Source organism: Chaetodon trifascialis, chromosome 10 (genome assembly GCF_039877785.1).
Source record: "Chaetodon trifascialis isolate fChaTrf1 chromosome 10, fChaTrf1.hap1, whole genome shotgun sequence".
Lineage (NCBI taxonomy): Eukaryota > Metazoa > Chordata > Actinopteri > Chaetodontiformes > Chaetodontidae > Chaetodon > Chaetodon trifascialis.
This window is the reverse complement of record NC_092065.1, coordinates 21,590,627-21,605,925: the sequence shown is the minus strand read 5'-3', so window position 1 is coordinate 21,605,925 and position 15,299 is coordinate 21,590,627. Positions and strand designations below refer to the sequence as shown.

The 15,299-nt window shown below is 44.3% G+C and overlaps 1 protein-coding gene across 4 annotated transcripts in view; it reads right to left on the bottom strand.

The window, feature by feature from the left end:
- septin15 (septin 15) overlaps positions 1-15,299 on the bottom strand; it is a 44,011-nt gene that overhangs the window by 10,046 nt on the left and 18,666 nt on the right. For all 4 annotated transcript variants that reach the window (XM_070971430.1, XM_070971431.1, XM_070971432.1 and 1 more), the window contains exons 3-8: positions 11,188-11,294; positions 5,436-5,536; positions 5,176-5,310; positions 1,841-1,958; positions 1,055-1,147; positions 294-390 (exon numbers count right to left, since the gene is read on the bottom strand). In XM_070971430.1, coding sequence (XP_070827531.1) covers positions 294-390; positions 1,055-1,147; positions 1,841-1,958; positions 5,176-5,310; positions 5,436-5,536; positions 11,188-11,294 — 651 coding nt within the window. The remainder of the gene's footprint in view (positions 1-293; positions 391-1,054; positions 1,148-1,840; positions 1,959-5,175; positions 5,311-5,435; positions 5,537-11,187; positions 11,295-15,299) is intronic.

The following is a 15,299-nucleotide window of genomic DNA, read 5'->3' as shown; positions in this document are numbered from 1 at the left end:
GCTGCATTCGCCATGACTGCGATAACGCCGCGAGTGCTGGACATTCTCAAACTCGTCAGCCTTCAAACACCAACATGCGTCAGCCTCTCTTATGTCTGTCATCGTCTGACGAAGGTGCAGTGACACGCTCTTTAAGAAATGTCTTTCTTGAAAACTGAAAAAATGAAAGATGCTCAATCATAACCCCTTGTGTAGTCTGGAAGTGAGTGCACTTCTTTTCTAGGCCACTGCAGTTTGACCACAACACGGAAGTGGCGTCCTTCCTCTCCGGCAGTGGACCTGAGTGAACCTACCTTCAGCCACGCCCCACGGGTACTGGCGACCTCTGACCTTCTTGCCATTCACCTCGATTACCACGTTGCTGCCGACCACTGCCAATGGCATCTTCTCCTAGAGCGAGACAAACATCTTTGTTTTACCGTCAACAAACTGCTACATCCAGCTCTACTTCTAACTGCCGTTGGAAAGACTGTTCCTCAGTGTCTGATTGGCCCCTTCCTGTGGCAGCTGGCCATAATTGTGAACAAGTCAATTAGGAAGCTAGTTAGCTTGGATGCTAATGAGAAAGTTTAACAACCAAATAGTGCAACATGGCTAATAAGCTACAATAGCTTTTGGGACTCTGTTCCCTCAAAGGTCAGCTCGGTCAACGAGACTTGCTCGTGGTCGATGGCAAAACTTCACGTGTCAAAGGATTACTGACTACACTGCGACACTCTCACTGTTTTGGATGCTGCACTGTTACTGACGGCCAACATCAACATGATGGGGGAGGGAAATGTCACCATGTGTAGCACTGCGGTTGACTCTCGCCCGAGGCAGCAGTTACTGGGGCAGAGTTACATGGACGACAATCACTAGTGAAAGTTCTTCAATGGGCTTGTCTATAAAGCCGGTGAAGAGTTATGCAATCAGGCTGCCGGGCAAGTGGAATGAGACAGAGGCAGCTGCAGGATTGGATACTGACCAAAGGACAGACTGACCTCTGGCTGTCTGTGACTCTCTTAATCAGAAGTCCTCAGATCAAGTTTTACTAGACTGTGTGGTCCATTACCTTGATCTTCCGGATGAGTTTGTTGTCCTCGTCGTCCTCCGTGTCTGGGAATTCATAAATTTTTATTTTGTGCTCCTGTATCTCTTTCATTATCTGACGAAGGGAGAAAGCAATCAGAATGAAGGTGATAAATACACACTGTAGGCCTCCATACATACATAAATAGCTTTTAGGTTGACAATCCTTGTACAAAGTACGTTCATTCATTCATTTCTCTCAGAGTTCAACTGATGCCACTTTCAAGTCTATGTGCGAAGTGTAGCGCTAGAGTCAGGCAATGATGGAACTGTGTTTCTGATGAACAAGCATTCCAGTATTTTCAGGCAGCATCTCTGCTGGCTGTCTGACAACCTTAAGGTGAAAACAAGATTCTAGGAAGTGCCTGCATTCAGCTGTTCCTTTCCAACTTGATGATTTCTGGACTCTGGAAGCCAGTAAAAACAGCAACTCTTGCTCTTTCCAGTCTTTCTGCTAAGCTAGGCAAATTGCTTCCTAGCTCTAGCTCCACATGGAGCACACAGAAATGAGAGTGTGATACACCCTTTTTTCTTCTTTTTATTCATTTATAAGGACAACACACATTAATCAACTTATATATCAACATATTTCCCAAAATGTTTACTGCTGCTTCACACATATATGCTGCTTGTAGTGAATAGATTAATATTACACATATGCTGCAAACTGTTTTATGTGTTCACCTTAGCAGCAGCACACCCTTTTCAACTAATGGAACAAATAAACACACGCACACACGCACGCACGCACGCACGCATGCACAAATACCTGTTTTTTAAAAAGCTGGCACTCTTCTGGGGTCAGAGTGTCGGCTTTTGCAATAAGAGGGATGACGTTGACTTTGTCATGGAGTCTCTTCATGAACTCGATGTCCAGCGGCTTCAGACTGAAGGACAGACAGAAGAAAGATTTTGACCCAAATCATCAACAAGTCAACAGAAGTCTATTCATTGTTCTATACAGCTGAGCAACGCCTGACCAGTGTGGTGGACTCAACAGGTTTCCTGATAGAAAGAAAGAGAAATGGCACAGATGAACAAATTTGTGTGTGTAAGTGAGAGGTAACTGGTGTCCTGTCATGGGTGCACCCCATCCCTCTGTCTCAGCCCTGTCAGGTAGGGTGACACGTCCTGAAAAACAAGAATTAAGCTAAAGAAACTGCAGTGGACCTTCTCAGTGTCTGGCTTTTCAAAGTAAATGCAGCTCAGAGGGTCACCAGCAGAGGGTAACCAAACCGTACTTTGTAAGTCTCCCACAGCCAAGACACAATGAAGCCAGCTGAGTTTGACTGACTTTCTGGCTCGTGCGTTCTTTCCCTGAGACGATAACGGACGGTTTTGTCTTGCTGGGCTGATGGGGGATTGTCTCTGTAATACTCCCACAGGCCCTCATCCCTGTCTGACTGATAAGCGAGACTTGTGTTCAGTGGGTTGGGAAGAAGCTCTGAATCAGCATGAGGTTGGTGGGCTGTCTGCAAGTGTGGGCAGTGTATGGGGAAAGTAAGTATGTACTGCATAACGGGAGAAAATTCTGTAAAACTATAACTGTGTGTGTGTGTGTGAGTGTGTGCTTGTGTGTGTGTGTGAATGGGTAAATGAGAGGCAAATTGTAAAGCTTTTTGGATAAAAACCCAATGGAAATCAAACCATTTACATAGTTCAATACTTGCATCCAGTTGTGCCCATAAAAATGCAATTTCTGTACGTTCAAATCGCGCATTGCTACGTGTGGACATGTGTGTAATGAGGGTGAGTAAAGGGGGTGTTGAGGTACTCATCCCAGGAATGCAGAAATACAAAGAGGGCAGCAAAACAGCTGTTGAGAGGTTCACCGGTTCACAGAGGGACACAGAGTGTGTGTGTGTGTGTGTGTGTGTGTGTGTGTGTGTGTGAACATCTTGGTAAGAACGGGGTCAAGTTGGTGTATAATGCAGCATCAGAGGAGTCATGGAGTGAATGTTGTCCCAGATCAAACAGAGGTCAGAGTGTCTGGTTTAAGCAGAGGGAGATCTGAGGACTGCAGGAGATACTGATTGTCGAGGACGTGTGTGATCTCAAAATGCTAATCCTGTCAGCGTTACAGTAAATCATCGATCGGCTCTGCACACCGACAGTGATTTATCGAACCAGTGGCACTCACCGCTTCTTCGTCCCTTTGGTATTTTGGGGTTTAAACTATCACAGACAGGCTAAGCTTAGAAACATAAATATGCCGTTTACTTGTAGGACTTCAGATTTTACAGCCCAATGTGACAAACGTGCAAGCTGCAATTCTGCAGCTGTTGCACAACCTCTGATGGTAAACAGTCTGCTTAGAAACTTCATACTAGCAAATTCCTCAGTGACAGGAAAAACACAATTACCTGATATATTTAGCCAAAGAGATACATGATTGCCTTGACATTTACTGACTTGCCAGCAACTCAATACTTAGCTTGTCTTTATATCAACAATCCTTGAATACCAGAGTGGGGCATGCCACAGCCGTTTGTCGGGATTTATCGAGCTGTCAAAGACAGAAGTGCAGTAAACTGACTTCTGTCGGCTAAATGTGGATAAGATGCAGCATGAAGACATTTCAAACTGAGCTACAATGACGTTTTTATAGCGGAAATTGCTTCGGCATCCTAAAAATCAACAACAGTGAGTCAAATTTAGCCATAGCTAAGTGTGAGTGGATGGATGGATTTTGGGTTATGCGGAAACAGAGCTCGACATTTTAACTCAGGCTGGTGCTGCAGCCATACTGAAAAACAGGGAACGTTCCAGTGATGCCAAGTGAACACACACACACACACACACACACACACACACACACACACACACACACACACACACACACACACACACACACACACACACACACACACACACACTGAGACACAGCAAGATGAGAGAAGACAGAGTGTGTTTGTCTGAGATGAGAGGCCTGCCTCTATGAGCTGCTCCAAGCCTCCACTCTGATTGGGTGATTCAGTGATGGAGAGCAGAACTCTACTGAGCATGAGCAGAACTGCTCAGTTATATAACCTTTGTGGGTCACAAAAACTGGCACGCACGCACACACGCACACACGCACACACACACTTCTGCTTCAGTTTCAGCTTGTACAGCCAGCAGGCAGAAGGAAGCTGGATGGAAAGGTAGACCTTCCCTCACAGTAGGAGTCTCTAAGCCAACTCGAGGTCATGCGGACTACAGGTTTTCATCTCATTCTGAACACTGCATCAACTGAGCCCACTGACTGGCACAGCACTGTCATTTGGACCAGTACAGAAGAATGTTGGTTGTGTTAGTGAAGAACACCTTTGAATACAGATAGACGGGGGAGCATCTCGACTGGGAGGAAACCATCCTCCCAAATGCTGGCTCAGAATATCTCCATTGACCTGGTTAGACCTACGATACTGTGTGAAATTACAACCTTGGAAGAAACTCAGAGATGCTATAATCAATATTTGATTTTATTTTAAGAAGGGATCAAATGACTATTGTTGATGTGAAATGGGTTGCTCATGGTGACAGACCTACAGAGAATTATTGCCTGATTCTGCAGATTGATTGATTGATTTGGTTTTCACTGGCCGTGACTTCTCTGATTTACTTTCCCCACTTTTATCAGTATAGTTTCCAGCAGCAGCAGGCACCCACTTTCAGTAAATAAGCTTTAAACCCACTGTACACAACCTGCCCAGCGCCAAACATGGAACAGACAAAGTCAGTGACTAGCTGATATATAACGGACCATTTAGCAGCTGCAAAGAGAGATATTTTTCTCAGGAGCTGGTGGAGACCAAAACAGAGCTAAAAGGCAAGTAAATATTCGACTTATAGTCATCAGGTGGCCAGAAACACAACTCCAAATGAATGCTAATGTTGCTCTGTGTCTGTCTTGGTCATTTTTTTAAACGCATAGCCATGAACCGAATGTTTACGGTCATAATATTTCAAAACATGTCTCATAGCTCCAACAGGGCATTTATTTTTGGCACAAACATGTGACAAGAAACACCAACAGCATCAGTGTCACGTTTAGAGTATTTCATCTCATTATTGCCTCATTTTGTGTTACATCTACGGCATCTTATGACACCTTCATCTTACCCGTGTCCAGAGGGCGCTATGAAGTATAGGCAGCAGTGGACTCTATTGTCTGGCATGGACCTGCGGTTCACCCTCGACTCTGCATTCAGGAAGTCCTCGCACTTACTGTCAATGTAGTTTATGACCGGCTGCCAACTGGGAAGAGGGAGAAATGACATCAGGCAGTTAAAAAAAAAAAAGAGGAAATCAGGTAATACAGAACACATGATCATTTGGTGAGATCTGACTATGCAGATGTTGATCATGCCAGTGCTCCTCACCAGTTGCTGTTGTCCACAGCGTCTCCAAACCCTGGTGTGTCGACAATGGTGAGTGTCAGCTGGACCCCTCCTTCCTTAATCAGCACTTTGGACTGCTCCACCTGAAACACACAAACATTCATGCTATTTAGTACACCGCTGATCTGAATCAAAACCTGAGCCTCACATCTAAATCTGCGGTATACTGTAAATCTTTCTGTGTTTGTTTGGATTCAACCCTTTAACAAACATGAATGTTCCCACACACAATAGCCTATACGTTTAAGTATGTGACACCCTCCTACCCACACAGGGCACTGATGATCCAACATCTCACTGCAAGTGCACCCACACAGCCTGCTGCAAGATTCACAGATACCAACATCTGCTGGGTCTAATCCTGAAACTGAGTTGACTGCATGGAGGAAAAGCACCGCTGCACTGACCCCTATGGGTTGAAATGTAAAAAATCTGTTGTATTTCTGGTCACACCCAGCTGTGACGTACTGCACTGCAAAGGGCGGGGACAGATCTTGCAATAACCACAAGATTAGCTTGGGTGTAGTTACTCTTAAAATATGGATTATGATTTATACGTGAGAATACATGCCATTAAAATGATGGATTTGAGGCCTGAATCATTACAGCAGTGGGGCTATGCATGAACATGAAAATCTCTTACTGGAGGATGTGGAAAACTATGCATAACACTGGAGATTTGTGACAGTCATGTGTAGCTTAACGCTTGAGGCAACATTACCCGGTAGTCACATAGCACACGTAGGATTTAAAAAAAAAAAAGACAAGACAATATCTCTGATTCTACTGCATCTTTGTTGCTCATAAAAAACAAAAAACGATCCATGTTGAGCTAAAGGAGGGCAATGCTAAATCAGTGGAGTGCTCTTTTAGGCCTCATTTAGGTAGAGGGTTAATTGTAAGGGTCTTCTGATGTTGGCCAGTACAAATGACACTTGGCTTTTGTAGACCGGGGTGATTAGATAGAGGGATCTGGAACTGATCTGTTACAGTCTGCTTAGACTGAATGATACACAATCAACGGAATGACGCACGTGGACACAATGACGCACCTTGAGGTGGAAATGCGCTTCATGTTCAGTCTGAACTTTTCGTGGGCGTAGGAGTGTCAGTGTGATGTAAGTGCAGGGGCAGGGGTGGGGTTGTGTGTCTGGGTTTGAAAGCATTTTGTGATTATATGGAGGGATGTATTTAAGCTGAAACAGGGTGTTAAGTTGCCCTTGAAAGTCTCTACTAGGTGATTTTCATACTTAACTTTAGAAAAAGCGACACCCGCCTCGGAAATGCGTTAAATATTGCTAAGAATTATGGAAAACCATGGAGTGCAACCATCTCTGCGTCATCACTGAAGGAACTATTCAGCATATGTGACGTTATAAAAAAGGTATACCTGCTCCTGCTGACTACTCTCAGCTCAATGAGGCAGACAGTTCAAAATCCAACATGTTATTTCTAAGAAACTGTCTGATTGAGTTCTGTGTGTGGCTTTAGCTCGAAACAGAAAAAGCAAGACAAACAAAACCGTTCCATCTCACTCCTCACTCACATACGTTCACATTCACTCCCACAGATCCATCATTTCCTGCAGCTCGTCTGCTGTTCCCTCGCTCCGCCACATACTTTCACAAGGCCATCTAGTTATTTTAGGATCACCCCTTTAACTCAAACTACAGCCCTCTCGCTCTAACACAAACATTCTTCAGCTTCCACAAACCTTCGGATAATCTGTCTGACTTCACAGCTGAGCGTATATATCACGCACCGCAGTCGTTTGCCATATCTGAGCTTCATCGTGCATCTAGCGTGTGTTTGTCTTCTAAGTGTTTGTGCATGACATGTCAGCCATCTCCAAACCAAATCTGCTATTTCCACCAGTTCTGCGAAGAAAAACAGATTGGAAGAAAACCTCAAAAATGCCGTCAGTCTCAACACCATCATTTAAAAGAAATCTGATCTGGGGGAATGTGAGTGAGCGACAAAGCATGAGAGATTGTTCTGGAATATAAATACTCTGACCCCGTCTCTCCCCCTCAGCCTCAGACCGCAGCACCCACGGCAAGCACACTTACACACACACTAACTGCCACTTGCAGGAGAGCGTGTATGCCCACGTTGCGCTCTTGGGGTTCACATGAGGTTCGGTGTGAGCGGTGGACCGAAAAGGATGTTTTCCGTCTCGCCAAAACAAGAGTAAATTTAGCTATGCGCTGGTGCAAAGACTGGAACATAACAGAGCTGTTGTGGAGATACAAAAGATACGACATCACCTGATTTGTCTCTACAACCTGTAATTCAGAACACACTGCAAGAGTGCAGAGATACAGAAACAAAGGTGTAGAAACAGGACTGTCAAAGCCAGGAGCACCAAATAACCATTTATGAGTTGGCGTCCTGGGAAAATTTATGCTTAAATGTAAGTATTTTAGAAATCTAAAGGATGCTGGTTTCTAACAAATCCCCCCTTTTTCATTAAACAACTGAAAACAAAGTTCATTTTCTCTTAACACGAGCAGCTGTACAAAAACGGCCGATCCAAAATAGGCAAAATCCTGATTGGCGCTATTCAAGCGTTGCTCTTTCGACCACATCTCTGGTTTAACTGAGGTTCCATTCTAGCCTTCAGACATTCAGCGCCATGGTGCCACGGACACGTTTCAGTCAGTAGCAAAAAAAAAAAAAAAATATGTTGAAGTTCAAGCCTCAGCCCTAGAAATCTGGGCTCATGGAAGTCTGTCAGACTGTTATTAGCATGCCTCAAAAATGCATCGCTGGTCACATTAAAATCGTCCAATAAAGTCTTAAAAAGCTTACTTGAGAGATAAAAGATGACAGATGTGATAAACTGAGCAAACAGCCCTGTACACAGCCCTGCGTTTCACTCCCAATTCCGAAATGTTTACAATATAAAGTAAAGGTGAACTGTATCTGTGAGTTACAGGATGGCATCCAATTGTCCATTGGCGGGATGGTTCACATAAGTTCCAGAAACACATATTTCTGACTTCTGGTATTGCTGGGTGTTGAACCAGAGCACCAAACTCTGTCAAGTGCCAAAAGCAGCCATCAAAAATCTGTTCAGATCCATCCTTGTTTCATCAGCTTGTTCCTGATATACCCTGAACTTTTGCCAGTTATAGGCGATACCTCTCTCATGCCAAGTTCTTGTGCAACCGCTTGTGTTTAAAACAATATATAGCATTTCAGAATTTGGCTCATTTTGTTAAAAAAAGCAATGGCTTTGTACAGAAACATTAAAAGCATCAAAAAATATTTGGTTCTAGATGCTCGGTAACGCAAGGTGTACTTGCAGGGCTAGTTGGTAAACTACTAGATAGCATGATCGTGCTAGTTAGCCACAACAGCTTGCTTCTGATCAAAAGTGCAAATTCATGTGTTACCAAACACACACAGTTCACCAAAGTAAAACTGATGCCTCCGCTGTAATACACAGGCAGTGAATGGAATTTAGTTTGCTCACAGCAATGACAAATTACCTTTAAAAGAAACAGTGCTCTGGCTACAGACCTCTCTGTAGACCCTTTAATGAATTAAACGATTTTCTCATTGGAAAGTATTTCCGATGAAAATGTTGAGAGCAATACGGACACTGTTTGTTGAAAGATAGACTGCTGATCACTTCCATTGTGATGAAAAGGGGGCAGAAATCTCAAACAAGGGCATCTGGAAAAAGCCTGGATAAATGAAACCAAAAGCAACAGCCAGGGTTTCTAACTTCATCAATCCATTGATTTCAAACAATCCCAAAGCGGAGCCATGTGTTGTCTCACTCCCCTGCCTACACATAAGCACTTCTGGCCGGCTGAGAGGCGAGCTGAATAGCTGGCTTCTTGGAAAAGGCAGCTGTGTGCGCTGTGGATGGATTTGTGGGTGACGCTTCCTTGTGCTAATGTGCAAAAACGACAGCGTGCAGTTTACGTGGGAGCCAAACTCTGCTGCGAAGTGATGTGCGATGTGGTGAAAGTGTGTGTTTGTGTGGGTGCAGTTCACATGATAAGGCAAACAATTTATTAATCAAGTGAAGAGAGGATGTTTTTTTTTTTTCATCTTTTCAGCGGTGGGTGGGTGTGAGGGTGGGTGGGTGTTACATTTCATGGGAACATTCTTGCCCTGCTGTTGACCCGATCAGGCAGCAGGGGAGGTACAAGGACTCTCGCCCAGCTCCCTGTTTTAATTTGTCTGTCGCCTCTCACTAACCCATCACTGCCTCCGTCCTCGCATACACTCTTCAGTTTTACCCTGCTCCATCCTTTTCCTCCCCCATCACACTCCTCCTCCTCTGTCCCTCTTCTCCTGCGACCTGCGTCCCTCCTCTTCCTTCCTGGCTGCATCGCTCCTCTGCCCACAGCCCCTCTCTTCCACCTTACAGTAGCCGAACTCACCGTCTTCTATGTTTTCACCTCCTTCCCTTTTCCTTAACTCTTCTGTCCTCTGCTCCCCACTGATCCAGATGCAGCCTCCCTCCTCCTCCTCCTCAGTTTGTCATGACCATAAAAGGACAAAACCAGGCCTTGTGGTGTTACTGTTTCCCTCTTAGTTCATCCATCCTTCTTTCTTCCTCTCTGTTTCCATGATACTCCATCCTCCTCTCATCCTCCTCTCCAGAATACTCCATTTCTTGCTCCCACTCACCTTTCTTCTCTTCGTGCTTTAGCTTTTTACTCTCAATGGCAGCACGCCAACTAGGACTGGTGTAAGCAATGTGGCTTTGAGGTCTATCAATGTGTTTGTGAAAGGCAATGTTTCCAAGAGTTGGTATACCTATCAGTTAATATTAAGCAGCTCCTTCCCATTGTATAAAAATATTTAGAGTGACCAATTCATTGGTTAGCTTGCCTTTAAAGTATTGAGGTCAGAGCTAAGTGACTCTTAGCACTAAGTCACACACAGCTCAGAGAAAGGAGGCAACTTGCATCATCAAAGGTAATGATTAGGTTATCATTAGGAGTCTAAGTTCTCTGCATCTAATCAATACACTGACAGACCGGCAGGTTTCAAAACATCTAGATAAGAGTAGCTTCTGAAGGCAGCAGGGACGTTGGACAGGTTATGGAGACAGAGGTCAGATAGCTTGTCTTTGACTTCTTCACCCGTCAAACCTGACTCACGACCTTCTCTTATCGTTACTCGCCACAGGCGAAGCTCAGACAACGCGGCATCAGACACTTAGCATCGAGGAATGCACGATGCTCAAATGTTTGCAGATATCTTATAACTGATCATTTTCATGGTTGTGGTTAGTGGTGGGATCGACTGGTGAAATGAAAGAGCAGGTTGCGGTGGGTTTAGCATTTTTGCTAAATGATGTGCAGAGGTCGTTTTTAAGCCTTGGAGATAATTTCCACACATGACTGAAGGAACTGAAGACATTAAACGTGACACAAGTGATCTGAACGACTGAGAAGCAGCTGTGCTGGGTAACAGATCTCTAAGTTTTCAGCTAACATGACAGAGGTCTTCAGTGATGGAAATTTTTCTGCCTTCAGCCCAAACACACGTTTCAACGTATATTAACAGTCCACATGAACAAAAATATTTAGTTTTTTATATGTCCTACTATTACAGCCATGACCTGAGAGTGTATTTGGAGAAGTAGTCCGAACACTTCTGGTATAACAGCTAAACATTTGACCTACTTCCAGCTAATACTTTATCGCAATATATGAACTAAACTTCGAAAAATGGCTGTGATGACAAATGAGTTGAATAAGCTCACCTGCACAGTCTTCTTGATGCGCTGGGAGGGCCCTGGGTAGTCCTTGGAGTACAGGTCAGTCAGGAACAGAGAGTTGATGAGTGTTGATTTCCCAAGACCAGATTCACCTGAGGAAGCACACACACACACACACACACACACACACACACACACACACACACACACACACACACACACACACACACACACACACACACACAAATTTAAGTTAAATATATAACATAACATTATTAATTTAATACGTTCTCCAAAGCAATGAAAATGTAGCAGTTCATCTTTTATTTGACATGAGCAAATGGGAAGACAGCCTTCTGGCCACATGTTATGCATACGCTCCACTACAAGCAGGCACATGCACACGCACGCAAACATGAATGCACGCACACACGCACATGAACCGGTGGGACGGGGTTGGAGCAGAAAAATAAAGTAGATTCATTGTCTGTAAGGGAAAAGGTCAGGAGCTCGTCCGCCAGCGAGAAAGGCTTTCAGATAGAGGGGGTAAAACGTTTCCTCTTCACCTCCTGCTCACTCTCTTCCTCACCATCCCCATTCATGCACTCTTTGCTCCTTTCACTAAATGCTTCCCTGACGTATAAATCTTCCTACTTCTCTCCTCACTGTGCCAACTTTCCATCCCATATGGATGTTACGGGCAGCAGTTGCACAAACACACAGTTAACATTTACTTGACAAAGAGCACAGACAGTCCAAACATACACACTGCATACAGTCTCACACTCACACACACACACAATGCTGTGATTGATGCCTGAGCATCTGGCTCGTGTCTCCTGAAAGCGTTGGAGGAGTGTTTGGTTGGAGGGAAGGAGGGCTGCTTGTCCTAGCAAGACCTCGGACTGAGTCCCACAACACCATCACGCTGATTTTCAGCCTTTGAAAATCTGAGCTGCCACCACCCCGGCAATTTGTGACCAAACACCAACCCAGGATGGGTACACAGTATCTTAAAGGGGGTTATAATGCATCATAAAAAAATAACATTTTCATGGCAACACGCAAAAGACAACCCTCGCTCTTTTTCTCTTGCTCCATCTATCAGTCATCTGACGTCCTCTGTGGCTTGTGTAACATAGCACCACCTCCAGCTGAGTGACTATCACTGCCAACAGAAGACTCGGAGACTCAATCTCGCTCTGGTAACACGCTGATGATACAAGAAAAGTGCGCAAATTGTTCTGTTGTTGGCTGCACAAACAACACAAAAGTCTTGTCATGTCCTCCCCATCATCTGAGAATGTGAAGACCCAGTGGATTAAATTAATTTTTGATAGAGATGCGCTCGCAACAACTAAGCCAGCACAGAGCAGGATTCATTTGAAAACCGGAGCACAAGGATGAATTGATAATGTCTTACTTTCTTACGGTTTATCTCGCAGGTTAGCCTGGTGAACGTAGCGTGTCTTACGCAGAGTATTGCTATAATGATACATGATTTTTCTTAATGAGAGGGAGATGGGCGAAGTAACACATTTGCTGCTATTGGAGACAATCAGCGGTGCGACTAAATAATTTTCACATTCACAGTCTAATTTTCACTCTCATATGAAGTGAAATGCTTACATTGTAGTCCATTACTGCCATAAGAGGGAACGGCACTGCAACACACAGCAGAGTACAGTAAAGATGATCTATTTTAGCCGGTACGTTGCACTAAAACATGAGTGGATCAGTTGAGGACGGCTCTACTTTCTTTACGTTTCATACATTCTATGGATTCAAATATTTATTCTCTTATATCCTTTTCAAGTAAACCACCTGCTAGGGGTGAACATTTGCAGAGAGAACGGCTCCATTCATACTTTCCACAGGACATCTGTGTATACCATCAGTCCACGTCAAAGTGGTGTGAACCCCCCCGTGGATTCCAGTCTTTACCCCTTCTTAACCCCTCGGCCTGCCCCCTGCGTGTGTTTGCTCAGTTATGGACGATATTCTGTCGCCGTGTGAGTTATGAACGCACATCATCTCAGTGTCTCCCGCAGCCTCTGCACCCAATGACGGCAGACTAACCTATTTGATGGAGTGTCTGAAGTTAGAGGTCAAGCACGTGAACACACATGAACACAAAGGCCATTTCATGACGAGACAGCACAGATGTACGAAAGCCTCCTCCTCCTCTTCAGCGCTGGGCAAACTGCTCCCAGACCCGCGAAGGAGGAAAGGTTATCTAAATACGGTGGGGAGGCAGGGGTTAAGTGAGTGTGTTTGGGTATGTGTGTACTTGTTGGTGGGTCAGTGTCATCAACAAAATAAACAGCAGGAAATGAAGTGAGAAATCTAACCTGACAATGGCCGCACTCACATGGAGGCTGCAGCTGGATCATCCACCTTAGCTATCAACTGTGGCCAGCTGAAACGTCTGCAAACGTGCATAAAGGATCCTTTCACTATAATAAGAATAAAAAGCTCTGGCAGGGATGTTAAAGGGTCCTTGGCTCTTGTACAACAACAAAGATGCCTGCCACCACTGTCTTCCTTGTTAGATTAAAGCTGCAGTGTGGTGGCTACCATGACAACCAGTAACGTTAGCCTTAGCATCGGAAACAAGCTAACTCTGCCCAGCCGCTACGTCACAGTCGCTAACATACCGTACCGCTGCGGAGTGTTACTGTAACAATCACCATATTAGCTTTATGGTTATTTGTTGTCATGTTGATTGACACACGTCACACTCCCTCAGATGCTCCTCTGACTGTGATTGGTTGTTTTGTGTCGGGCGCAGTGGATTCTTGCAAATCGCAGTAGGAGCAGTAGGTGGGACTAATGGAGCCACTTTTTGTTCACAGATTACATGTTTCATGTACTGCTGTCTGGGCATAGGGACAGTTTTAGCAAATATGACAAAAAAATACTTTTATACAAGTTACCTACTGCAGCTTTAATGATGGCTGCACTGTATTGTCTCCTTTGTTGTGTATGTATGCTCGCTCATATTGGACATACAGTATAATAAAAATACATTGATAAGTGCTGCACTACCACCACCAAGGGTGTTTTGGAGTAGAGACTGCGACTGAAGTAAAGACATAACTTAGCTTAACATAATATTCATTTTCTTTTAAAATGACTGAAATCACATACACCCACAGCACAACAGTCTTTTTAAGGTATTCGTCTTTCCTTCATCAAATTACAATGCTTACGACTTGTGTATAGCCAACACTCGAACAGACCTCCATGACAGCGCCAGTCATGGCTGCTGGGAGTCACAGATGGGTCACAGATGCATCGTGAGCGACAGCGTTTTACTCAAGAGTGTATGCAAACACTGCGGTTAAAAACACATTGAATGGATTGCAGCTGCTATGTTCAAGATTCAAAATTCACCTTATGTGCTACACATATTTCACTTGTTTTTTTTATGTCACACCACCTGTTTTAGGGCAGATTGCTTTGACAGTCCTGACATTTCCAAGTGTCCTGTGTGAACCTGTGTGAAAGCATGACCCTCGTGTCATTTCAGGACAGAAATCCTGAGTCAGAGATTTCAATTTGCGGTCTTGCTGAACCAGGCTTGCTCAGTCTTGTCTATGGAGCAGGTGTGATACCGAGAGGCTGTTTACACCTGGTTTTAACATGCGTCCTGGGTGATCCAATCACAAGCGGACTCTTAAGTATGTCCGTTAAAACCTAGCATTACTATGAGTTTTCACGTGCTCTGAGTCCCCACCTCAGATCTCAACTTCCCTGCTGCTTATGCAAATAAACACAAGAATCTGTCAGTTTGCAAAGATACACTGTTGTTTTTAACCAGCGGCCCAACAGCATTTCGCCAGCATGCTGGGACAAACGTCACGTCTTTCACATAAATAGACAGCATTTTACAAAGTTTGAGAAGTTTCTCCTAATGCAACACACAAATTGCATAGTTTTTTAAGGTAGTCTGGGGACATTGTGCATGGGCGACAAAGAAGAAGTCCATGTTGGATTACTGGTGAAGTCAGCTGAAACAGATGGTTCAAACAGCTGCTAAATATTAAGATGCACTTTAGACAGAGCGATGCTGCAACAAACAGACACGATATCTTTTACAAGGAAAGAAAGAACTTAATGTTTTGCATTTAATGCCGAATTTACAAGTCGTAGCC